Source organism: Cryptomeria japonica, chromosome 7 (assembly GCF_030272615.1).
Source record: "Cryptomeria japonica chromosome 7, Sugi_1.0, whole genome shotgun sequence".
Lineage (NCBI taxonomy): Eukaryota > Viridiplantae > Streptophyta > Pinopsida > Cupressales > Cupressaceae > Cryptomeria > Cryptomeria japonica.
This window is the reverse complement of record NC_081411.1, coordinates 512,988,128-513,013,466: the sequence shown is the minus strand read 5'-3', so window position 1 is coordinate 513,013,466 and position 25,339 is coordinate 512,988,128. Positions and strand designations below refer to the sequence as shown.

General features: G+C 39.5%; 1 protein-coding gene across 2 annotated transcripts in view; it reads left to right on the top strand.

Moving 5' to 3' along the window:
• The window catches only part of LOC131054538 (epimerase family protein SDR39U1 homolog, chloroplastic), a 296,281-nt gene that overhangs the window by 26,849 nt on the left and 244,093 nt on the right, over positions 1 to 25,339 (top strand). The window contains exon 3 of one of the 2 annotated variants that reach the window (XM_057989068.2): positions 15,974 to 16,041. In XM_057989068.2, coding sequence (XP_057845051.1) covers positions 15,974 to 16,041 — 68 coding nt within the window. The remainder of the gene's footprint in view (positions 1 to 15,973; positions 16,042 to 25,339) is intronic. The other variant, XM_057989067.2, reaches the window with a different exon arrangement.

Sequence of the window (25,339 nt, the reverse complement as noted above, 5' to 3'; positions counted from 1 at the left end):
CCAGATTCTTTCTCAACTAAGGCCTTAAACTGCTGAAATGTACTAAACACATCTAATTTATTTTTCAGAAAATACACCCAAATTTTACGACTGAAATCGTCAACAAAGAACAAGAAGTACCTGCAACCAGTAATAGATGGAGTGTTCATTGGCCCACATACATCAACGTGAACCAATTGAAGGACCTTGGAGGCTCGCCGAGAATCACCATCTGAAAATGGTGTCCAATGCTGCTCCCAGCTTGACAAGCTCCACAAACTCCATGATTTTGAGGTTGGATCTCAGGTAGACCAGTAACCAAACCCTCCCGATATAACTGAGAGAGATAGTGCACGTTTAAGTGCCCATAATGTTGATGCCAAAGTGTTCTGATGGATGTACTCCTAGCAACCAAAGCGTGTTCCTGAGAATCGCCAGAATCAGCAAGTCTATACAAACCATGATCCTCAAGTCCTATAGCAATTTTAGTACGAGTCTCCCTATCAACAATGTTGTAGATGGACAAACTGAAAACAACATCTAATTGAGGAGAATGCCTCATGATTTGATTGACGGAGAGGAGATTATATTCCATGCCTGGAACATAGTAGACATCAAGAAAAATTAAATTTCTACTGCTTGAGTGAATCTGGACAGTGCCCTTACCAGCAATTGTGTACTCTTCTCCTCCTCTGAAGATTACTGAATCTGAGAATGGTTCAAATTTCGCGAACCAATCCCAACGATGAGTAAAATGCTGTGAAGCTCTTGAATCAATATACCAGGCATAAGAGTGTACTGGATCTGCTGTTCTCTTAGCCATAAAAGCATAGAAAGTAGATTTTTTCTGCTCAGAGTGTTCGACGACATTTGCTTTCTGTTGAAACCCTCCCTGCTTCTTCTGTTTAGAAGCCAAACGAATTCGACACTCGACCTTCATGTGACCAAACTTATGACAATAATTGCACTGAACGTTCTTCTTCTTCTTGCTGTCCTGAGAAGAACCAAAGCCTTTCGGCTGAGAAGATGGAGCCTTCCCTTTGTTCTTCGTAGAAGATTTGGCAAAGAATGCTTGCTCGGTGGAGGTGGAACTGGTACTGCTTCCAAACTGCTAATGCCACCGATCTTGCAGTAAAAGCTTGTTACAAAGATTGGAAAACTACAAATTGACGTCAGTGGAAGTGATATTGAGCGTTTCGATGAGATGCTCATAAGATTTGGGAAAACTCTTCAGAGTGATGATGACCTTGTCCTCTTCCTCCATTGTGCGATCAATCGCCTCAAGTTGGTCACAAATGTCCTTGATCTTGGTCAAGTAATCCTGCAGAGGTGTCCTCTTGTCCATCATAATCAAAAAGAGCATGTTCTTCAGAAAGAATGCTCAGCTCTTGTCAAAGGTTTCATGGAGACTCTTCAAATGATCCCATATCTACTTCGCAGTTTTGCCAGACAGTACCTGAGGTAGCTGCTCATCGGAGACAGAGAGTTTGATGAGCATGATTGCTTCGCAGTTGCGCTCATCCCATTTGTCCAGACCTTTGCCAAGAGTAGTTGGACGTTGAGACATGCCCAAAACAACTACATCAAGACATCGATACTAAAAAATGGTTAGCATACGCTACTTCCAGGTGTTGTAGTTGTGGCCGTGGAATTTCTGGCTTCTTTCGAGCATTATATTTGTCAGAGATGCCATCACGTACCTCGAGGTCGAACAGGTGAAGGCACGAATTCCAAGAGACAAAAGCAGTAGATGAAAACAGAGGATTTTTAAAAATTCTGCAAGTCGGATTTGAAGGCAGAAATTGAAACCTTAGCACGATTTTCGAGGTAAAATTTCCAGCTGACCCAGAAAAATGCGACAAAGACCCAGAAGAGCTTTCCAAAAACCCACAAGGAATTTGTAATCAGAATAATTTTTCAACTGAAGGGTCAAATCTGCGGGCTCAAAAACCAAGGCACAACAAACCATGCACCCAAAAAAATCCAACGAAGACCCAATTGAGGTTTCGAAAAACCCACCAAGAATTTGCAACTGAAATTTTTTTCGACTTGAAACAGAGGGTCAAAACCGTAGCTGAAAATGTAGAAACCCGTTAAAAAATTTTCAGACCCAGAAAATGAAACTGGTAGGCATCGAAAAAAGACTGAGGGTTTTTCTAAAAACCCTAGCTGCGAAATATAGAGCCGGAGGAAAAAAAAAAAAACACAGACTCGCAGAAAAATAAATCGCGTCCTCTGAATCTCCTATGTCGGAAACAACAAGTCGCATGGGCACAAAAAACGGGCAACCAAATCCATTGCCGGAAATAGACGCGCGAAAAAAAATCCCTTGCAAAAAACAAATCCACTGGTAGGGTTGTCGTCGCGATTTTTAGCGAGGTATTTCTCCGACGCAAGATGAATGCACGAAGGCAAAGAAGGTTGCGGAAGCAAATCACGATTTTATAGGAAAAAAATGCACAGACGGAGAAAAAATCGTGATTTTAAAAGCATGAAAATCACCGAAAAACAGAGATAAAATCACGGGTTGCAGGTTTTAAAAAAATGGTCATGAAAACCCTTGCACGAGAGCTAGGCACAGGAAACCCTAGATGGGTTTTGGAGAAATTTCGAAAATGTTATATAGCACAGAATTTTCGAAAAAACCTCTTTTACCCTAGCTCCAATACCATGTGAAAATCAGATTCACTGGTAAAATATTTTATTCATTAACTGAGGAAAAGTTACATTTATATAAATTATAAAAACACTGTAGATATTAAATAAGCTACCTACTTCTACTTCTAACTGCTTGCTACTGTAGACATAATTGACCATTAACAAAATAGAGAAATATAATTCTAACACGGATCAGGTAGTTGACTATGGAGATTGCTTGCAAACCTAGGATTATGAGGCAGTCAAAGACCTCCCACCATCCATTAACTAAGCAAAGGACCCGATCACAGATTTGGAAGCCATAATGGAAGGTCCTAGGAGATATACAGACAGCTGGCTATGCCAACAGATAGAGAGGCTAACCCATGAGGGGACCCAGTTCACGTATAATATGATGGGTAGTCTTGATTCCCAGTCTTCAGAGGGCGAAGGAACATCAAGTGCGCCAAGGGAGGAAGAGGTTGAAAAACCTGGGAAGAAAAGAAAGAAAGCTAAGGCCAACAGGGGAACCCGAACATCCAAGAGGACAAAGAAGAACCCCAGTTAGTCACTCGAAGCCCATGTGCTGGAAAAGATCCCAATAAGAAGGCCAGAGGTCGCCACTTCATCCAAGGAGTCCAACTCAGATGATGAGGTAGTTGAGCTTGACCATCTACATAACCCGCCTCCGCAGAATGATCCGCAACAGTCCAATGAACAAGAACCAGAGACGCGAATCGTTAGTTTGGAGAGGCCTGAAAATCAGGTCGAAGATGGAGAAATTGTGCCAGATGAGGGGACTGTCAGACAAGAGCCCATGCAGGGGAGTAGACACGAGGCGCATCGAGAGGAAGGTGATACTAGAGAGAACACCATAGTTGAAGGAGAAAAGGAGGAAGATAGAACCCAAGAACCCCATGAAACTGAGGAGCAACCGCTAATAAAAGCTACACAACAGTTGCTTAGTGAAGTGGGAGAAAACTCAACTGTGAGTAAAGGACGAGATACAACACCCAACCCACCTTCTAGGTTTGATTAGCCACGGATAGGCAGTGAGTCCACTGAGGCATCCAGAGGATAGGGTGGGGACTTGGTAGTCACATCAGGACAAACCATCCCTCACGAATGGTTGTTAGCCCGGGCCCAGCGGAAAGCGATTGTCAAACCCGCCAATCAATCTAGAGGACATATTCTTTCGGATGGAGAATCACAGGCCAAAGGAAAGAAGAAGCCAAGAACCTATTCCAAGACCACCAAGGACGAACAGAGGAATCAAACGATTCATATTGCTGCTCTGTCCAAGGACAAACCAGCAGAACAAGTCGCATTGGCTGATTATAGTATCACGTCTAACCCTCTAGGGAAGGCGACAAAGGAATAGGAGAGAGAAGAGTTCAAGGACTCTTTGCAGAACATGCTTAGGTAGCTGGATGAGATAACCATCGAATGAGATATGTATCGAGCTCAGGCTGAGCAGGCCGAGGGATACATAGGTCACTTACTAAGGCCGCTGCAACATATTGCTGAGTCCCACATTCCTCCATTGGCATTGGCACAAAAAACTACAGTTGAGTTTGCAGGAGTGCACGACATCGCTAAAGCAGTTAAGGAATGGATCTAGGGCATTAAGACAAAAGGGGAGAGAATAATTAGGGATGTGCTTGACATGTCAATCAATATAGTGTAAACCCGCACAAAAATGCTAGAGGTTGAGAGAGAATACCTCCAATTCCAGGAGACGATTGGCATGGCTCTACCCATCATGAGGGCTCTATTCTGGACTCATGCTCGGATTCTCGTACTGCAGACAATCCTAGATCCCCATGATATCAACACTTTTAAGGAGTAGTATTGGATTGTTAGCATGAAGAATGACATGGCGGGCACCATCAAGAAAGTGCAGGAAGAATGCAAGGAAGCCTTGTCTGGCGTTGAGAACATCGGTGAAAATATCCTCAGGGCGTTGGTCACTGACTGGAAAGATGACATGGAAGGTGATGATGTAGTATCATGATGGAATGATAGGTTGAGGACAGATAAAACTACATACTCCACAGAGGGCATAGAATTCACCAGCAGGTTTTCAAGCTCATCAATCAAAATGGAGCGAACAACTGAGAGCCGTAGACAACCATCGAGAGGGCATCCAGTTCAAAATGTGTAATCCTCCTATTCCTTCCAGTAAGGAATTATTCCCTATGTTCATAAGGTTCCAAGAGTATGTTTGGGCAGAGCGCGTAGCAGGCCGAGACATCTGGAAAGATTTCCTGGAAGGGGAAATTGACTATTGGGAGAAAGAATCTACCTTGGGAAAAAAAAAGTGCTTTCCTAGAGTTAGTTATTTCTTTCCAACTACCCAAATTCATTGCAGATTTTGAGCTCCATGCAGATGCACTTTTTGGGAGCAACTTTATGTTGGGTAGTTATTAGTTAGTTGGTAGTTGGTAGGGAGATATTTGTTCTTTATTAATAGGTATGGGCAGCCATTCCTTGGAGGATGAATCTGGGCCACTTGTAAGATTAAATCTGGGCCATTGATCCAATTTTGGAAATCTATATAAGGGATGTAAGAAGTTCTAAGATTGTTGCTGAAACTCTAACGAATTTTATACAGAATTAATGGAAGTTAAAGCTGTCTTAATTTTATGTGAGTGCATGGTCTCCTTCACCATTTAATTTTCTGTTATGTATTTTGTTTTTAGATAGTATTTTCAGGTTAGTATTTGATAGAAACCTTGGAGTTCATACCATTAAGGACTGGCTGATTGCCATTCCCCTTGCATGGTTAGTCTGAACTCATATATATGCTTAGTTCGGTTATTAAATGTTGAATGAATGGATGTAAAAGCCCTGTATTCATGTTTAATAGCTTGAAAATCTAGTTTCCCTTGAAGATTGCATCAGATTTTACATAATTGTGCTTTATTAGCTAGTAAAGTTGAATTTGGTTTTAAAAGGTTTTAGTCTATTTTCTTGAATATATGTTGTTTTAGATAGATTAATTAGTTGCTTTCTCTCTCTTTCTCCCCCTTTTTTTCCTTTTTTATCAAAAAGTTGAAGTCCAAAACAGCATCATGTTAAAGAGAAATTCGATGAAGTCAAGACTGTAGTCTTAGGGAACCTGTACAACCGAAACTGATTTTATCTAACCACGTAAGTCCCCTTTATGTTTCCAACAAAACATATCAAACCGTTGAGTTATCCCGCAGTCATGACCTGACATTTGTAACCTTGAGGTTGTCCCCTTTGATCATCTAAAACAACATTAGGGATTCCTTACACAAGAAAGGATAGGATACTCAGCGAATTCTATTCTGTGTTGACCGGAGAGAGTTGTAGTAATACGATTTTAGCCACATCAACAAAATTGGCGCTAGGAGGGCAAGCTGGAACAAATCGGTTTCTTCTCTTCGGAGAGGTCTGAAAGAATGTTAAGGTCCACACTTGAACGAGAAGGATTTACTGGATTTCAAGTTTATAAACGTAAGCAATACCGCAGGTTTGCAGACCCAGGCGAACCCAGTTCGTCCAACCAACAATTTGCTGTCTTTGTAAGTGCTATTTACACAGTCCCAACGTATACCGCTTAAACAACCCCTCTAGTTCCACCGATTCAGCCACAAATGGCCCACCAACAACCTGCTCCAAATGGTGCAACTTGGTTGGTTGATAATCCGTTCCCATTAGTTTTCACAAACTACTATGATATGCCTAAGAGCTCGGATAAGTTTTGTTCGATCTTCCATCCAAATGACTCAAATAGAACTGCGGATGAACATATAAAGATATTTGAAGATGCTCTCTGCAGTAGGCAGATTGAATATGCAGATGTTGCATATAGGCTTTTCCCTTACTCCTTCGGAGAAGTCTGAAGACGCTTTATTGGTTTATCCACCTACCAATATCTTCCATTGACTCTTGGGAAAAGCTAAAGAAAGCCTTCACCGACAAATATGGGATCCCCATCATGCCCATAGAGCTGTATAGACAGTTCGTGGAGGTAAAGAGGCAGGGGCATGAACCAATCAGCTCCTTTAACAACAAGTTTCACAAGGCCTTTGCCCGGTTGCAAGATCCTTATGTGGTAAGTGACGCTTCAGCAAGGGAAATCTATTATTTAGCCCTGGATTACCTAACAGTGATGTTCGTTCGGCAATCACAACCTACCCCAACCACATTAACAAAATCATATGCTAAGGCCATGGAGATCAGTAAGAACTTAGGCCAGAATGTCGCAGGACCCTTGCTCCAATTAGGACCGCCTACTATGCCCAACTAGATTCAAGGAATCAGCCAAGCGTTAGCTCACCAAGTGCCCATGATGAATCAAATCTCACAACCAGCATATCAAACCCTGCAGCCCGCAAGCCAATTGGTGCTCCATTCTGGACTACCTATATCTCAAATCCCTCCCAACCAACATGTGTATCTACATAACGCTACTACATCCACCAGGATGCAGGAAGAGAAGGATGAGATGCGGGAGTTGACTGATCACATGAAAAAGCTTTGTATTGAAGTCACTTACCTGTGCAATCAGAATAATCCGTTGCAAAATGCACAGAGAAACCAACACCAAGGCCAACACCAAAATCAGAATTATCAAAGGCCGAATAGGACATGGAATACCCATCCTCACAATGGTGGAGTTCCTACGCCACTAGACAACCCGTTTGCTTCTGAAAACAGACCAACAGACAAGGTATTCCTTGCCGAAGTCGCTCTATCTAACAATTCAGGCTGCATAACACCAATCAGCACTCAGAGCTATAGTGCAACGAGTTCCAGGTGGCAGCCAACATATTTCAACAGGAAGTTGAAAATGCAGTGTCTCAATCAACACTTCCTCCTACTGGATATGAGATAGTTCCGTCGCCTAGGTACGATACAACCTTGGTTTTAGAGACCTATATCCCTCCCTTCTTCCCTAATCAGGAAGAAAATGAAGTGGCAGATGCAAGCCAACCCGTAGATGTGAATTCATTCCAGCAGTATCAACGCGGCAACCGGGGGTACTATAACAACAACAATCAAAACAACAACAGTGGCCCATATACCACCTCCACACCTCCAAAGGACATTCAAGTCCCTCCAGACCAAAATGCAAATAATAACCTAGGTTATCCAAGGGCGTCACAACAATACGTAAACCATGGTCCACCCCAGAAGACACAAGCTCCCCTTAAAGAACATATCCTCCCAAACCAGCCAACTACTGCCCCAAACCATAATACAATCGCTCAACCATCTCAAGTGGAGCAGCCTTCCGATAAGTCAGAAATCAATAGGCTGGGCCAATTGGTGGCGAAAGAGTTTAGGAAGGTCAAAATTAGTTTGTTGCTGGCTGAACTAATGAGGGTTTCTGAGGTAAGAGATGCAGTACTGGGCAGCCTTAGGGAAGGTTCGCCAATTCAGACAAAAAAGGGTGATGAGAACTTGGGACAAAGAGCTCCACTAGAGCAACCTGTGAAAATTAACAATGAAGTAAGAGAAAGAGGACCAACAAATGCTAGAGGTGCAACAGTGAATTGTGTTGCACAAGTGGAATCTCCAGTTGGTCAGTCCATAAGAGTTGGTTTTGAAGTCAGACCCCAATGAAGAGCTCAAGATAACCCTGTAACAGAAAATGATATAATCCCGATAGAACCTACCATTAATTTGTTCACAGAAAAGTTGGAACCTCCACCTTTCCTGCTAGCACTTAGGATCTTTGGTAAAAACTTGTAACCGAAACTGATTCTATCTAACCACGTAAGTCCCCTTTGTGTTTCCAGCAAAACACATCAAACCGTTGAGTTATCCTGCAGTCATGACCTGACATTTGGAACCTTGAGGTTGTCCCCTTTGATCATCTAAAACAGCATTAGGGATTCCTTACACAAGAGAGGATAGGATACTCAGCGAATTCTATTCTGCGTTGACTGAAAAGAGTTGGAGTAATACGATTTTAGCCACGTCAACACACCCTTTGTAAATGCTGAAAAATTGCCGAAAACGCCAACTTCGTAGAGTGCTAAGAGTTCGAAGGGGTCGATACAAAAGGAAAGAAATAGAGCAATTTGTATTTGGCCTTCTATGTGTTGATAAAAGGGCCGGCGGAAAATCAAAATTCCCCCAAGGCACTGGCAAAGCCGAAACCAAACAATAAGGCTCGAGCATTCATTTTAAAAGAAAATAGAAAATGAAATCACCCTTTTATTGTCGAGCCTCACTAAGCCGAAAAAGCGCTAAAGGGCATTACTTAAGGTCAAAAAAAGTAATGTAAGGTTAGGACCTTTTGAAGTCTAAACTTTTTTTTCCTTTTAGAAACAAAGTTTGGTAAAGTTCATTGAAGCCTTCAAGTTCAAATCATCGAAGGAAATACCAAATGGTATTCAACCAAGTTGAAGGGGGTTGAAAAGGTAAGTTTGGGGGTTTTTGTTGAAAGAATTTAATTGTCTTTGTCATCGCCTATTAAGAGCTCCCATATAAATACTGAAAAGAGGTGTGATGTTTTAAAATTTGAAGCCCAAAACCAAAGAAAATAAGTTTTGATTTTATTTGGCAAAAGAAACATGTCCGTTCCTCGTCCTTGATTTTGTTGATAAAAATGCTAAACGTGGTCATAATAGCCCAAATTCTCCAACGTATTTAGATGATGAAGTCTTACAATATGCACAAGATATGATGGAGTTTAATGTTGGGGGTATTTTGTTTGCACTTGGATTATGACTATGCACATGAATTAGCTCCAATTACTTAAATATTTCAGGGTGATTGATTTAAGTCGAACTCGTTTTCTTTTTGTAGATCAATGCTACTGGAAGGAGCACACATGATCAAGATGAAGACCATAGAGCGATGCCAATGAAGAAAATGCTGCAGGGCCGAATGTTGAAATAAATCAATGGCGAGGGTCAATTCAACTAGACGAAGTATGCAACAACAACATAGAAAGATCAAAGCAATGTTGTTTTAAGATTAAAGGCTGGTGATTACACTCAAAATGCTACCTAGGAGTATGCAAAATCAGAAATACAATTGAAAATTCTAGAGAAATCAATCTGTTTGTAAAACTGAATTGCCTTGTTGTAACATAACTACTTGTGGACCCCCCCATTAATGTGTTTAAAACAAAAGGGGGACATAGGTTAGTTATTTCTTAGCTACCTGATTTGTAGAATTGATGTCAAACTGTTGTAGGTAGCTGAGAAAGTGGTTGAAAGTGGCAACTGGGAAGTTATAAGAAGTTACTAGGCATAGGCTAAAGCTGCTAGGCTTCTACTAGAAGGCAGATTGCAGCCATTGGATGGTTTCAATCCTGGCCTTTGATTCAAAATGTAAAACCTATAAAAGGCCAGTGCCTCTCTTTTGTAAAGAGTTAGATAGTTAGAAAGTTTAGATAGTTAGATTTTTTTAGTAGTTAGCAGATTAGGAGTAGAATAGGACGGCTGGGCAGAAATTGTTGTAATGGTAGTTGGAACAAATCAATAAACATTGAAGTATGGTGTTTGTCATTTTGTTTTCTTTTGTTTGCATGGTTTGTTTTCATTGGATTAGCTAGTTAGAGTTCAATAATTTTAATGGTGAAGTGTGAAGGTATTCAATTTGATTTCAGGTTCATACCATTAGGGGCTTGCTGATTGTAGGTCTCTGTGTATGGTTAGTTTGAACCCTTTAATATTGCTTAGTTCAACTGTAGGTGTTTGTCCTTGGCTGCACCATAATTGGGTGCCTGAATGAGTACCTCAAGTCTGAAAATTCTTCATTCCTTTGGAGCTTGCATTGTTCTTGTGGAGTTGTGAGGTGTCTTTGGCAAAACAAGAACTAGTTATTTGAAACCTGTCTACCCACAACACCAGCCATTACTACCATTGTACTTAGGATTTCTGAACTATATCTCTTTTGCTTTTATTTTTCCTAGCTTGAGAATCAAGGCTTCGTCAGATGCATGCCAACTTGTTGCATCCGTAAGTCCCCTTGTGTTTACCAGCATCTGAGTTATCCTAAGCCGTCAAGACCCGACTATTGGAACCTTGAGGTTGTCCCCTATGATCATTCCAAACAGCATTAGGGATATCCTTATTCAAGAGAGGATAGGATACTTAGTATTCTATTCTGTGTTGACCAAAAGAGTAGCAATACAATTTCCCGCACCAACATGTCGCAAGGTCATACTTCCATATTTGAGATAATAAACATAACCTGTTAAGCGATATTGACATCGGACGTTGCAAGTACCCAAGTCCCATATCTGGAACAGCAATATTGTTGCTACAAGCAACATATCAGTCACCATTGCATATAGTATAAAGATCAGATCAGAAATGGCCATTGGATTGCCAGAGGCGGATTGTTTTACTATTTAGTTTTACCATTTATTGCATATTTCAGATTGTCAAAGCAGATAAAGCAATTTGTATTCAATTCAGTCACATAATCATATTGCCATATTGTCTTAGCAAGGACCATTGCATATCATATAATTCACTTTTAGCATATAGATAATTGTGCATATCTGAAATAACAAGTGACATTGTTTATATCATAGTTCAATTGCAAATATTAGATAGTATAAGTGAGAAATTGTCCCTATTTCTTGAGATAGGCGAGAAGAGGACATTACAAATAACATCTCATTCCTTTAATAAATACACAGATTTTGAAATTGAAGAAACATTAAGAGGACCAAAACATCAGAATGTATCAAGTCCAACAACCCAAAGGATTTGTGAGAAACTGAATGAGAAAAAATCAATATCCAAGTATGCATCAAATGAGGCCCCAACTGCTCTTTAATAACCACTAGATAAGATTCTAGACACCTTATAGGTCATCCCTCTTCTTTTTAATAAGCTCCAAGAAGCTCTCCAAAACTGAATGAGAAAAAATTAAAACCACGCATGCCTCAAATGAGGCCCCAACTGCTCTTTAATAACCACCGGAGAAGATTCTAGACACCTTTTAGGCATCCCTCTTCTTTTTAATTTAAATTTGAGCTAAGGGACTTAATAAAGTGACTTCATTAAAATCTCACTTAAAATACCTTTAAAGTCAGTTTATAACTTTATTAAACTAATTAAATAATATTTACCCTTATAATATGCTTTTGATGGATGATATTGAATAATTAAACTAATTAATTCCCTTAATCCTGACTATAGCATACGGGAATTAAATAGGCTAATAAGTCCTCCAAGAGCGATTATGTGGAAGGGGACTTTACGGCCATTAGCATGGACCATTATGCTCTATCTGCATGTTTTTGTTCTTGGAAAATCTGCCTAAGAGCAGAGGTGCCTGCTTCTTCACATTTGCTTGCAATTTGATCTCAAAGCCAAGTTTGTCCTTCCCCTTATAATGCCGTAATGTCCCCATTTTTCTAGTCTCTTATGAAGTTTTAGCCTTTTGGCTAAGTGGAGAAATAAGGAGAAATTAATTAATTAATTTCTTATAAAGTCATGAAATAAATTAAAAATTAAAAGGGGTGACTTTATATTTAATTAATTAATTAATTAGTGACTTAAAATAAAAATAATTAATTATAAAGTCACTAAAATGAAATAATATTATTTCTAGAATCCTCTAGAAGTTTATGAGACGTATGGAGAAAAAAAGATAAATAGAGGTTGAGCCTTATTGTATGATCATTGGAGAATGGATTTGGATTTGATGAACTTATTGATGCATTGCATTAGTTGAATCTCTGAGGATGCAAACCTTCAGCAGATTGATAGAAGGGCTGGACGAAACCCTAGTTTCTTCTTCTTGGTAGTGGGAGATACTCAGTTTTCCACATTGTGCATAACGAGCTATTGAGAAAAAAAGATAAATAGAGGTTGACCCTCATTGTATGATCATTGGAGAATGGATTTGGATTTGATGAACTGATTGATGCATTGCATTAGTTGAATCTCTAAGGATGCAAACCTTCAGCAGATTGATAGAAGGGCTGGACGAAACCCTAGTTTCTTCTTCTTGGGAGTGGGAGATACTCAGTTTTCCACATTGTGCATAACGAGCTATTGAGAAAAAAAGATAAATAGAGGTTGAGCCTCATTGTATGATCATTGTAGAAAGGATTTGGATCTGATGAATTGACTGATGCTTTGCATTAGTTGAATCTTTGAGGACGCAAACCTTCAGCAGACTGATAGAAGGGCTGGACGAAGCCCTAGTTCTTCATCTTGGAGGTGCATTCGTGACGGGATCTACATCAGCGCCTAATTTGTGAAGTCTTCTTTCGAAGACAAATTTGCTATTTTGAGAGGGAGACACCTCAGTCTTCCTAATTGGGCTTAATGAGTTTGCTGTAGCTTTCATGGTGGTTAGGGTATTCATGGCGTCTTTGGATATTTCAGATTGAGTGCCCCTTTTGCATCCACTTTCCTTGAGGCTAGTGGGCGACATCATTAGAGGATGGTTGGAAGACAAATTGCATGAAGATTGGCCTATATGCAGGTCTGATAACAAATCTGATTTCAGACTATATTCCCATGACTTTGTTCACCTTTCATTATTGATACATCAAATGCCAAGTCTAAGGACAACGATATTTTGTTTGTCAAGGGCGACTCTCCTTGAAGTATTTCCAAGTGATATTGTGGAGGGATTGGGAATTAACTAGTCTGAAACCAAGATCGCACCAGTCAGCTGGGACCATTCGATTCTGCTCATATTGGTGTCCAATATCATCAATTTTTGGTAGCGCTATCCTTGGAGCCAAAGGTGATTTCTTTGGTGTCAATTAGACAAGGTTTTTGTGGAGATATCAGCCTTATATCAGTTTAGAATCAGAACCGAACCTGTATGTGGTACACCCTCGACTTGGTTTATAACTCTTCAATTTGACTTCGAACTTCATCAATAAGGATAGCACTAGGCTTGAGGAGAAAGGGAGATCATTTTTGGAGAGGATTGAAGGGCTTGCAAGCTGTCATACATGGACATATCAGACCCTAATAGCAGCAGCAGGGGCGATCTGTAAAGGTGGACAAATTGACTCATGGGAGGTATCATAGAACATGATATTGCTTGCTTCTTCAAGGCGTCCTTGCCAGGTTCATTTGCTAATCAAATTTCATTGTAATTTTCAGTGTTGAATGCCAAGATTAGGACTGTCATTTTTGTCTTCAGACTGTCTGAAAAAAGGTCCATAAGAACAGTCCTTATAGTGATCACTTTGTTGCCTATGTAATGATTTTGAATGGCCAAATGAAATAAGAAGTGTGGAGTTTGGATTGCATTTACAATATCTTTGCATTTATGATTGTTTGAGGACGTATGCCAAATGTTTGACATAATGTCAGTCAGACGTAGGACATGGTTTTGATGACTTAAACTCATGAATATCACTCATAGATTATTGCTTAAGCATCCCTAGTCATCTATCGATTAAGAAGAATCATTTAGAGTTGATTTTTATTGAAATGTTCATGTAAGATGGTCTTCATTACAATCTGAAAACTCTGCCAGCATAACCACAAACTTCAGAATTGCATAACACGCAACATTGGACAGCAAATATTCCTTGTTTCAGTCATCATAGGACAGGGGATATTACAAATGCAAGCACTGTTCTACTACCACTGTGGGATTTGACTTAGGGCAAACCCGTTTTTCTTCTAGTAGGTGCGCTCTAAGCAGTGCAATTACAATTTTTTGGAAACTTGGAATGCATTTGTGTTTTTGTTATTGGGAGTCAAGGGATTCATCCTACAAGGTGTGCGGATAAGAAAATGGCCAACACCATGACTTTGGAAGGTAATTTAGAGTAAAGCATTAGAGTGCAGGTGTTTGAGGAAAAGTATGCTGCTAAGAGAAAGTCTGAAACTCTGACAAAGATAAGGTAAAGAGCAAGGGTCACAAAAAAGCTATGCTCAGATGGGAAAGTTTGATATCTTGACAAGGCAAAGGAAAAGGTAGAGCTGGGGAAAGGCATACCAGGGAGGGAAACTCTGAAATTTCAACATTTAACAGAGACTTAGTGTTTTAAACTTAAAACCTCCACAGTTAAGAATTTCTTGGGACCTTTGCAAGTTTCAACACATGACACATTGGGGATGAAGAGGGAGAACACTTATACAAATTTACCAAACGATATCCATACAAAGACGTCTCTGATCAGTTATATATGATGTGCCTAATAAGGCTAAAATGCATAAGGGGGCTAGGACCCAAGCACAATTAGACAGAGTCAAATTGGACACCAACCTAGTGCTTCATTTTATCTTATGTATTTTTATTATTTTGATTATAGAGTTTTTACCTCCTAGAAATTTATATTGTTAAGTGCTGTAACTTGGAGTCCCATTGACCCACTTTTGGTCATCTATGGACATTAATATAATTTCTTTTTAGATTTAGTGCATGCTTAACTCCAAAGTTCTTACTTGCTTTGGGGACACGCCCATTAAGGGGTGGGTATGTCAGGTACCTAGTCACAAAATATTATTGAGGATATGCTAGACTTTTTGTCTATATGCTTCTGATTTCAGTATTAGTCTAGTGGGGACAAGCTTATGATTTTCTGCTTAAATTAGTAAAGGATTATGCCATGATGTAATTAGGTTTACTTTCTATTTGAGCATAAATTGAGGAATTTTTTAAAGCTATTCAGATTTTTCTAATTTGATATTCATCTAATAAAAAGAGCTATCATTTATGATCTCTTACGTTTTTTCAGCTGGATTTGTGGATGCAAGTGTCCTCATCTATCACATTCAATATTTTATCTTCAAATTGATTCTTTTAAAGTTATAATAATGTTGCAGCACAATGTTTTTAGAACTAATCACACTAAAGGCACATTCTTCTGGCTGGCCAGCCATTGATCTATCCATTTACATGCCATAAAATTAAATATTGTCCATGACCTGATCTTCTGGTTGAGTTCATAATCTCTTCCTAATAAAATTATGCATATATGCATCATCTCTGTCTTGGCAGGAATTCATTGTTCCATTTCTGTTCCTTAACATTCACAAAAAGAATATCTTCACATTGTATGTTTAAAATACAGTTGTCTTAAAAAACAAAGTCTGTTTGGACAAATTATACAAATAATTTCCATATTCAGGAATCTTTCCACAAGAGTTACACTTTTTCAAATAATATATTGGAAATTATGATGCATATTCTGTTGAAAGAGAGACAAACAAAGTCTTCTTTGAAAATCAAATAGGTTTGTCCATTACTTAATAACTGTACAAAGTTCTTAACGAACTTATGGATGACTATATCCAAGGTCTATCATAGTTCCATATTTTATCTGTAATGCAATTAACTGCATCCAACATGAAGCCAATAATTCTTAATACTTATGATTGATCATAACAACAGTTTCTTTTTTCTGATGATACTGTTGTTTTTATTGCAGATAATCATAAGATTCAGATTTTGACTCGATCAAAATCCAAAGCACAACAAATATTTCCTGGTAAGAAGGTACTTAGTTTTTTTACTATATTTTGAAGAATTTGAGTTGTTTGTATGATAAATTTTTATAATGGTAAATGGCATTGGAATTCTCAGTAGGTATACGTGGTGAATCTCTTCCTAAGAAATCTAAAAAATGAACATTTGTGAATGTGCCCCCAGGGAAAGGTATCTACCTCTTTAATGAAACAGTTTAATTTCAACTTGACTGGAAATTTCAACTCTTGCTTAAAAATTGTCAACTCTAGTGTCATAGGGGATGGGTCACCATGAAAGGCTCCCTTATGCCTGAGTTCTGATAGGAGTCCATTGGCAATCAACTACAGATCATATCATATAATAATAGTTTTCGACTGCAGTTGTGAAAGCCACTTGAATTAGAGGACCTCTCCAAGAGGAAGGGGCAGTGAATAAAATTCAGTTTGAAACCATGGGCAAGAAGTCTTAGCAGAGGGACAGTTCTAAATTACATGATCTACCATTTCATCACTACCACATAGCCTGCATGCAGAGGTTTTAAATGTATTTATCTTTTTGTTGACTGCTAATCCTTGGCACATCATTAAATTTGGAGAACTTTATGCTTGACAGAAGACTGTGCTTTCCAAATAGACCTGTACCTCCTTTTTATAAAGCACTTCAGAGTTGCTCACTATATTGATCATTTCACTTTTGTGAAACTGTTCTCTCAATTTCATGTAGTATTCATTTGGAGTCAAGTAAAGAAACATCATAGTACTTTGACTAAAATCCAAGAAGTCATGGAAAGAGAGTGGAGGTGTGCATGCCAATGGACTAAGGGTTCAACGATTGTTTGCCACTATAGAATACATGAGTAAGACCTAAGCATGCTTAGGTTCACAATAGTTGTAGGCTGATTTCGCAAGTGCATTTTAATCCCTTTAGTCTCATGGAAAATGCACATGCTAAACCCCCCTAAGAAGCTTGCTAGTTGCCTCATGAATCCATATTTACTGTTTTTTACCCATGAGGAACTGCTTATATACATTTTCTCTTTACCATGTTGATGATGCACATGTTTGCATCTTTAGGGTAAAAATATGAATAAGATACACGTTGATAACTAGCTTATTAGTAACATTACATTCAAAGTAACAATAAGGTCATATGATTAGAGACTTACAGGTATGGGAACAGGTACATTTTTCTTAAATAGGGTGCTGTAGTATATGATTAAAAATATGTAGTATAAAAAATAGAAATGAAGTACGCACTATCGAATTGTGAAAGAGGTCTAGAAAGAAGAGGATAGAGGTTAGTGCGTTAATCATTTAGTCCTATGTAGAGAGTATAGAATTGCTAAAGAGAAACACAATAAGAGGTCCCCATCATATCCTTGGACACAAAACTAATGCCTATATAAATGCAAGTGTATTTACCAAGAGTTTTTCTGCTTGGAAACCATAACAACCACCCAATGGACCAACCCCAACTTATTAAAAAAAACCTGAGATTTTATAGACACACAACATGAGTTGGCTAAAATACTTTTATTCACTATACCTTTTCCAAATCTTACAGTAAAAAATTAAAATCAAACTCAATATGATTGTATTTGATTATATTAAAAAGAATGCCTACTTCTAATTTTCCTTGCAATTGTGATAATTTTTGCCTACATTTAAGATCTAACTAAAGGTATTGTGGCAGGCCAATTTCATTGGTGGCTTTCAGAAAAACTAGAAGGTTGCATGAATAGAGGAGTTGCTAAGAAAATGATTTACTTCAATGAATCGGTAAACAAGTTATTTAGTCAATTCAATGCTGAATAACAAGGAGAAGAAAGCTTGCAATATGAACTTAAACTAAGTGCTTGCAAATCTGAATCTGAAAGATTAACCTTTAAAGAATGTGATCGCGGAATCAAAGAAAGAGAGAATCATAACACAGTTAACACCAAATATACGTGGAGAAATCCCTAAGGGAAAAAAATCCACCTCAAAAAGAGAGGCAAGTATATCGCTAATTCAAAGAGAGATTACAACAACAATATACTTCTCTGAAGAACTCTGTAGAATCTGGCAACACCTTGTTACCTACACAACTAAACAAACTTGATACAAACCACTAGCTCAAGGCCCCAATTTATAGAAACTCTTGGAAGTGAATAATTTGTGGCATCACAATACAATAGGCAACAAAACCAACTAGAAGAATCCGATGCCTACCTTATTGGAATCATTCATGTATCCCAAAATAGCCACTTATAGATGCTCTTATAGCTGTCATAAGGCATCTCACCAAACTAGACCAATATAGCAGTCTTTTGTCATAAATGCACTCATAGTAAGTCATGATAACCTATGACATCTGTCATAACTATCATACATGCACTTATGTGGTGAAAGATGCCGAATGCTGATTGACACAATCTGACAGGTTTGTTTAAATAAAATTATTTGACTAGCGAGTTGATGTTTTGAGTTTTGATAATTAGAGGTTTTTTTTATGGTTTTTTGAGAGTTTTTGAATGATGCACCATAGAAACAATACAAACATAAAACTAGACTAATTCTGAAAATTGAAAATCAGAACTCTGATTTTTATTACAGCAATACATTTTGACAAGAATAACAATTAATTTTGCCCAAGGTGCAAACTTGCATACCAGGGGTCCCGAACTTGCCTAGTTGAGCCTCCTTATTCGACTGAAATCCAATATATGCTGATGTAATAGCTTGCTGAGTGTGGAATAAGCTTCAAATGACTTTATTGACTCTAGAACGAATTACCAAAAACAATTTGAGAAGTACTAAGCAGACCCAGATGGAACTCTGATTTCTTGTCAGGTGAACCCTTCCAGGAATGAAGTATTTCCTTGATTTATTGAATATTCTGATCACAATTGACCTTATTTCTCCTAAATAACTGCTGCAATATTATTCTTTATCACTAACAATGAGAATCCATGTAATTTGCAGACCTGAAACCCTTGTATTTATTTTATTGAAAATCCCAGGTGAGCTGAAATGGTACGGTCAGGCTGGGAAATGTACGGCCAGCTTGGGGAATGAAAAATCTTGCTGGAAATGGTAACTTTACTGTTCTGATCTGAAATTCAAACCCCTGTGCTGCTGCTATACTCAGATTTGCTCTTGAAATTTGGTTCTAATAACCTGATAAGAGCTTTCTTTGCTGAACAAATTGCTGATTGGTGCAAGGGATTTTGTCCTAACACCCTGGAATGGAGGTTTTCGTCCCCAAACTTGCTCCAGAATTCTGCCCAAGTGCTGCGGACCTGCTGAAGATGAAGAATTCTCCAAAAATGACCATAACATAATAATGCCAAAAATCTTCCCGTGAAATCTCTTTTCTTCCCAAACTCCCACGCCCAAGTTAGGGCTCTAAAATTCTAAGATTCCAAATGGAATATTCCTCCTTGAGTGCTCAGCCTTGAGGGATTTAATTATCATTAAATGGGGCCATTTTAATATAGAGTTTATTTTAACTTCATAATCTATCCTTCTCATTTAATTAACCTTCATTATAAAGTCACTTTATAAAATATTTCTATTTTTAGAAAAAGTGACTTATAATGAAATATTATAAAGTTTTCATATTATAAGCTTACCAAGGCCAAATAATTGACTAAGTCCAGTCCCCCTTGGTTAGCCAATCATCTCCTACCCTTTGATTTTGCCTGCGGAGATAGCTAAAGTGACATTTCATAATATTATTTTACCCTCCTTTTTTATTAATAATTAAATTAATTAATAATAAGTCATCCTTTTATATAATATTTATTTTGGACAACTTAAGAAGAATTAATTTAATTAATTGTCACTTTTCAAAATTGGGGACATTACATGTGGAGTACCCAAGTACTTCCCAACCAAGAACTCTGACCCTACTGTTGAATGAATTCTGAAATTTTGTTTTGCTTTTTGATTTTTATACTTTTTTTGTGTTTTTGGAATATGACATGCAATTAAAAATAAACGCTGGAAATGAGATGAAAAGCTCAATTAGAAACAATTAAGACAAGCTGCAATTGAAGAAAGTTTATTTATTTTTCCTTCTAGGGTTCATACAATGACATGCATACCCGGAAATTAAGTAATAATTTTATATTTGCGAATTCAGGAGTTGTAGGTGGCTGTAGCATATTTGAAAATGAATTCTTCCTGCAGCAACAATGATTCCTGTTATCACAAAAGCTCACACCCTTGCTGAGCTATCAACTCAGCAACCTTGTGAAACATGGAGACAACCCCAAAGTGTGGGACATTGCACAAGAGGGTTGAATCTCTGGAGAAGGCCGACTTCCTTCTCAATCCAGGTGCAGGTGTTGAACCAACTCAACACTTCAAAACTAACTCCTAAGCCTATCCTAACAAATTGTAGAGGTAAAGGGAAGAGATAAATGCTTAAAACAAAAGGAGGTGATGCACCAAGATAAGAGATTGTTCCTCTCCCCACTCGAAATGGCACAAGGAATGAACTGAAATACCCAAGAGATGCACAAACTTCAGCTACATGAGTGACCCAAACGCATGTATGGAGGTTAGAATTTGCTAAGCGTCAAAAGGGGAGAAGGATTCCCACAAGTCACACTCAGAAAAACAAGTTAACACAATGTATATGGAGAGGAGCCACAAAACATACACTTATGATGAAGGTAAGGAAACATACACAACATGCATAAGTTGAAGGAAGGCAAGAATGTAATTTCAATTCATTCAAAGGCCAAAGGCCAAACTTAAGGTTGCAGAAATGCAAAAATAATTACAAGTCTTTAAGAGAAGAGAAAGAGCATACGAAAGCTCAAGGCAGCAGGGAGAGAACCCTTTACAATGAGGCTTAATAGCCTTATATAGAAAAATGGTTACAAGAGTGATCGTGACCCCTGCATGTCAGTTTGGGAGTGCAGGGAAGTGCATGTACTTGACTTTTGTACATGTAAGCAACCTAGCCATACCCACAATAGGCAACCCTGAGAAGGTGGATTGACTGACCTTCCAAAGTCAAAGTATGCAGACATGACATAAGTCACCACAACAAGCATGGCCCCGTACCTCCCTTGATGGAAATCCTGCCAAAAACATTAAATGCATCCCTGTGGCTCCACAAAAGAAGGTACATAAGTCACCAAAACTATCGGAGCATTTAAAGCTTTGAGTGTCAATCACGCCATCCGGAACTGTTGCAAGCTGGAAGAAGTCCAGGGACTTCGGAAACTCGGGTTCCCGAAGTGGGGAAGACAAGGAAAGAACTTCGGAACCTCGGGGTTCTAGGAAGGAGAAAGGAGAGCAGCAGGGAACTTCGTAACCTCGGGGTTCTGGAGTTCCAGAGAACTGAAAAAAGGGGCTAGGGAAGGAACTTCAGAACCTTGGGGTTCTGGAGTTCCGGGGGAAACTAGAGAGAAAAGGCAAGGAGGGAAGGAACTTCGGAACCTTGGGATTCCGGAGTTCCGGAGAGAAGAAGGGGGAGCAAAGGAAGAGAACTTCGGAACCTCGGGGTTCCAGAGTTCTGAAGAAAAGAAGGAAGAAAGGCTAGGAGGGAACTTTGGAACCTCGGGGTTCTGGAGAAGGAAAGGGAAAGGAACTTCGGAACCTCGGGGTTTCGGGGAAACTAGAAGGAGGCAAGGAAAAGGCGGAACTGTGCAAAGGAACTTCAGAACCTTGGGGTTACGGAGTTCCGGGGAAGGGAAGAAGAAAGGGAAAGAAGGAGAGGAACTTCAGAAACTCGGGGTTCTGAAGTTCCGGAGAAGGCAAGGGAAAGGAACTTCGGAACCTCAGGGTTCCGGAGTTCCGGAGAAACTAGGAGGCAAGGAAAAGGCGGAACTACGTAAAGGAACTTCGGAACCTCGGGGTTTCGGAGTTCCAGGGAAGGGAAGAAGAAAGGGAAAGAAGGAGAGGAACTTCGGAACCTCGGGGTTTCGGGGAAACTAGGAGGCAAGGAAAAGGCGGAACTGCGCAAAGGAACTTCGGAACCTCGGGGTTCCGGAGTTCTGGGGAAGGGAAGAAGAAAGGGAAAGAAGGAGAGGAACTTCGGAAACTCAGGGTTCTGAAGTTTCGGGAAAAGAAAGGAGAGGCAGCAAAGGGAAGGAACTTCAGGACCTCGGGGTCGGGGTTCCGAAGTTCCGGAGAAGGAAAAGCGAGAGAAGGCAAAGAGAAGGAACTTCAGAACCTCGGGGTTCCGGAGAAGGAGAACAGGAGAAGGCAAAGGGAAAGAACCTCGGAACCTCAGGGTTCCGGGGTTCCGGGGAAGGAAGAAAAGGCCAAGGGAGGAACTTCCTCCGGACAAGGCAACACTTCACACTTCACGATTCTTCTGCTTTCTCTTTAATCAACTAGGGCAGCACTGGTCCATTTTACTATTTCTAATCTAAGTGAGGAAGGTGAAACCATGCAAGCTTTGAAAAAATAATTTAAGTGGACACCATCAAAGAACAATGTTTCGCTGTTATTATCTCAAAACTTATCGTAACAATCTCATACAAGTCTCCCTCCTTCAACATGTCATTCAGTGGCTTCACGATCTCAGCGAATCCAATAATAAACTTCCTGACGAAGTTAATCTTACCAAAGAATGATTTCAATTCTCTTTGACTGGCAGACAGGCCGATCCTTGAAATAGCCTCAATGCGCTCTAGATCAATAGAAATTTCTTTCTCAAAAATAACGTGTCCAAGAAGTTTCCCATCAGTTACGCCAAACATGCATTTCTTGGGATTCAAAGATATTCCGTACCTTCAACAGCGTTGGAAGATTTTTCTCAGATCATCAACATGATCTTCCCTTCTTTTGGAAAACACTGTGAGGTCATCCATGTAAATTATTATGCATTTTCCCACTAAATCACGAAATGCAATCTCCATTGCCCTTTGGAAGATGGCTCGTGCATTGATCAGGCCAAATGGCATTCTTCTGTAGGCGAAGGTGCCCTACTTTGTGGTAAAAGCTGTCTTTAGTCTGTCTTCTTCCTCCACCAAAACTTGGTTATATCCAGAGTATCTGTCTAGGAATGACATCATTTGAGATCCATGAACAATTTGCAACACCTCGTCCAAAGATGGCAAAGGGTAATTATCCTTCTCAGAAGCCTTATTGAAATTCCGGAAGTCTATACGTAACCTTATTTCTCCGTTTTTCTTCCTTACCAAAACCAAATTGGCGACCCACGTCGAGTGCTTAACTGAAAATATTATCCTTGCCGAGAGTAGTTTCTTAACTTCTTGATAAATCGGTGGTTCTAGCAATGGATTCATAGGCCTCTGTCTTTGCCGGAAAGGCTTGCTTCCTGGCTTCAATGGAATTGTGTGGGTGAAAATAGAAGTATCATAGGTTTTCAAATCTTCGTATCCCCATGTGATAACATCAGAGAATTATTTCAGGTTCTTCAAAATTCCTTCCTTTTCTTTTGAGGTGCAAACTTTCCCAATGAACACCTTCTTTGTCTGTCCATCTTCCCCCAAGTTCACAGCTTCACACTCACTACCTTCCGTAGTTTGATTCTTGCTCAACCTATCAGGGTCAAAGAGTCTTTCCAACTCAATCATTCGACGAGGGATAGTATTTGTTTTCAAGTTCATTATCCCGTAGTCATCAAACTCCACTTCTTCAAGTTCCTCTTCATCAATTATTTGTGCTGTAAACATATCTGAGTTTGTAAGAAAGTCTAAGATGTGTTTATCATCTTCAAACACTTGGAAATTCGTAACATTGTTCGGTACGGAGGGAACTGAAGTTAATTCAACTGTAAATTTCTTCAAGCCTTCCATGGCGAGGGGCTCCAAGGAACTGGTTGCTTGAGCTAATGCGTTTGCAACCTCATTATCACCTTTGTGTATTGTGTTGATGTTGAATGCATCAAAACTCTCAATCAAGTCCCATACTCTGTTACGGTAGCGGCACAACCTTTTGTCATGACAAGCATATAATTTCCTTATTTGTTGCACCACAATTTGTGAATCTCCCAAGACATGCAGGGTCTTTGCACCCTTTTGGATTGCAAGGAGTAATCCATGGACCAGTGATTCGTATTCGACCACATTGTTAGTGCAGGGAAATTGGAGTCTGTATGCAGCCAGATAAGCCTCTCCAGTTGGGCTAATCAATTCAATTCTAGCGCCACTCCCATTCTTGGATTTGGATCCATCGAACCTTAAGGTCCAAATTTGATTAGCATTTTGAATTTGGGGCGACTGAATGGCCTCTTTCTTCTTTTCTTCTTTTTGAGAAATCTTCGCTTTTTCATCCTTGAGTTCCAAAACTACCCGGGAACAGGCTCCAACATTACTGGTTTCTGCAATACTTGCCATTGCTTGGTTTGGTGGGGCCACCTTCATTACTTGCTCAATAGCAAGTTTGCACATTTCACAGGTAAGCTCTGAGTGAAAGGCATTATGAATTCTGCACCAATTGGGTAGCAACAGATCACGAGTGCCAATGCCTCTACCCAACTGAGTCTCCTGCTCTACACTTCTTAGGACGAAATATCTAAAACTATCAAACATATCCTTGCCTCCACCCGACTATTCTTCAGGATCATCTTCAATAAGAATCTTTGTGGAGTTAGGCATCTCTTCCCTCTGCTCAATCTCTGTTGAGCCATGCAGCATCAAGACTTCCTCAACCTTGGGCCTATAGGTACCCAAATCAGTCTCCAGAAATAGGATCTCATTGTCTTCTCCATATTCAGTGATTGTCAAGTGCAATTTGGGCGTGCTATCAATTCTGATTTGGTTGGGAACACCCTTCCATGGAAGCCACATGTGGGAAAAGTCGGTAGAGATATATCCATTCAACTTCCTTGACCAATCCCTACTTAGCAACATGCCATATCCGTTTGGAATGTCCACGACCGAAATATCAATACAGCTCTGCACCCTTGGGTCGGCAGCTAATTGCATGTGAATGTTATTGAGTTCTCCGACAACGGGTACTTCAGTCTTGTCAAGCTGAGTGACCTTCTTGTTTGTATGTAGAGGCATTAATCCCAGTTTCTGACACACTGCCAATGGCATTATGTTGCTTGAAGCGCCAGAGTCTATCAGGCAATTGTGTAAGAGCTTGCCAAAAATCCTGACAAAGACCAAGAAAGGAGTGGGTTCATCCCTTCCTGAATAACAAATCGTGGGCTTCCTTCTCTGTTCACCATTATTGTTAAATTCATTACTCCTCGCTTCTTGTTGTGAATCTTGACCCGTAGCCAGTGCTTGAATGATTTTAGTAAAAGCTGGCTTCACAGGTTCACTAAACTGCTGAATTGTTTCTTCTTTCTTTACCGTAGGGGTACTTTGCAGAGTTGGTTGAATTGTTGCAGGGTTCTGCTCTTGTGGAGT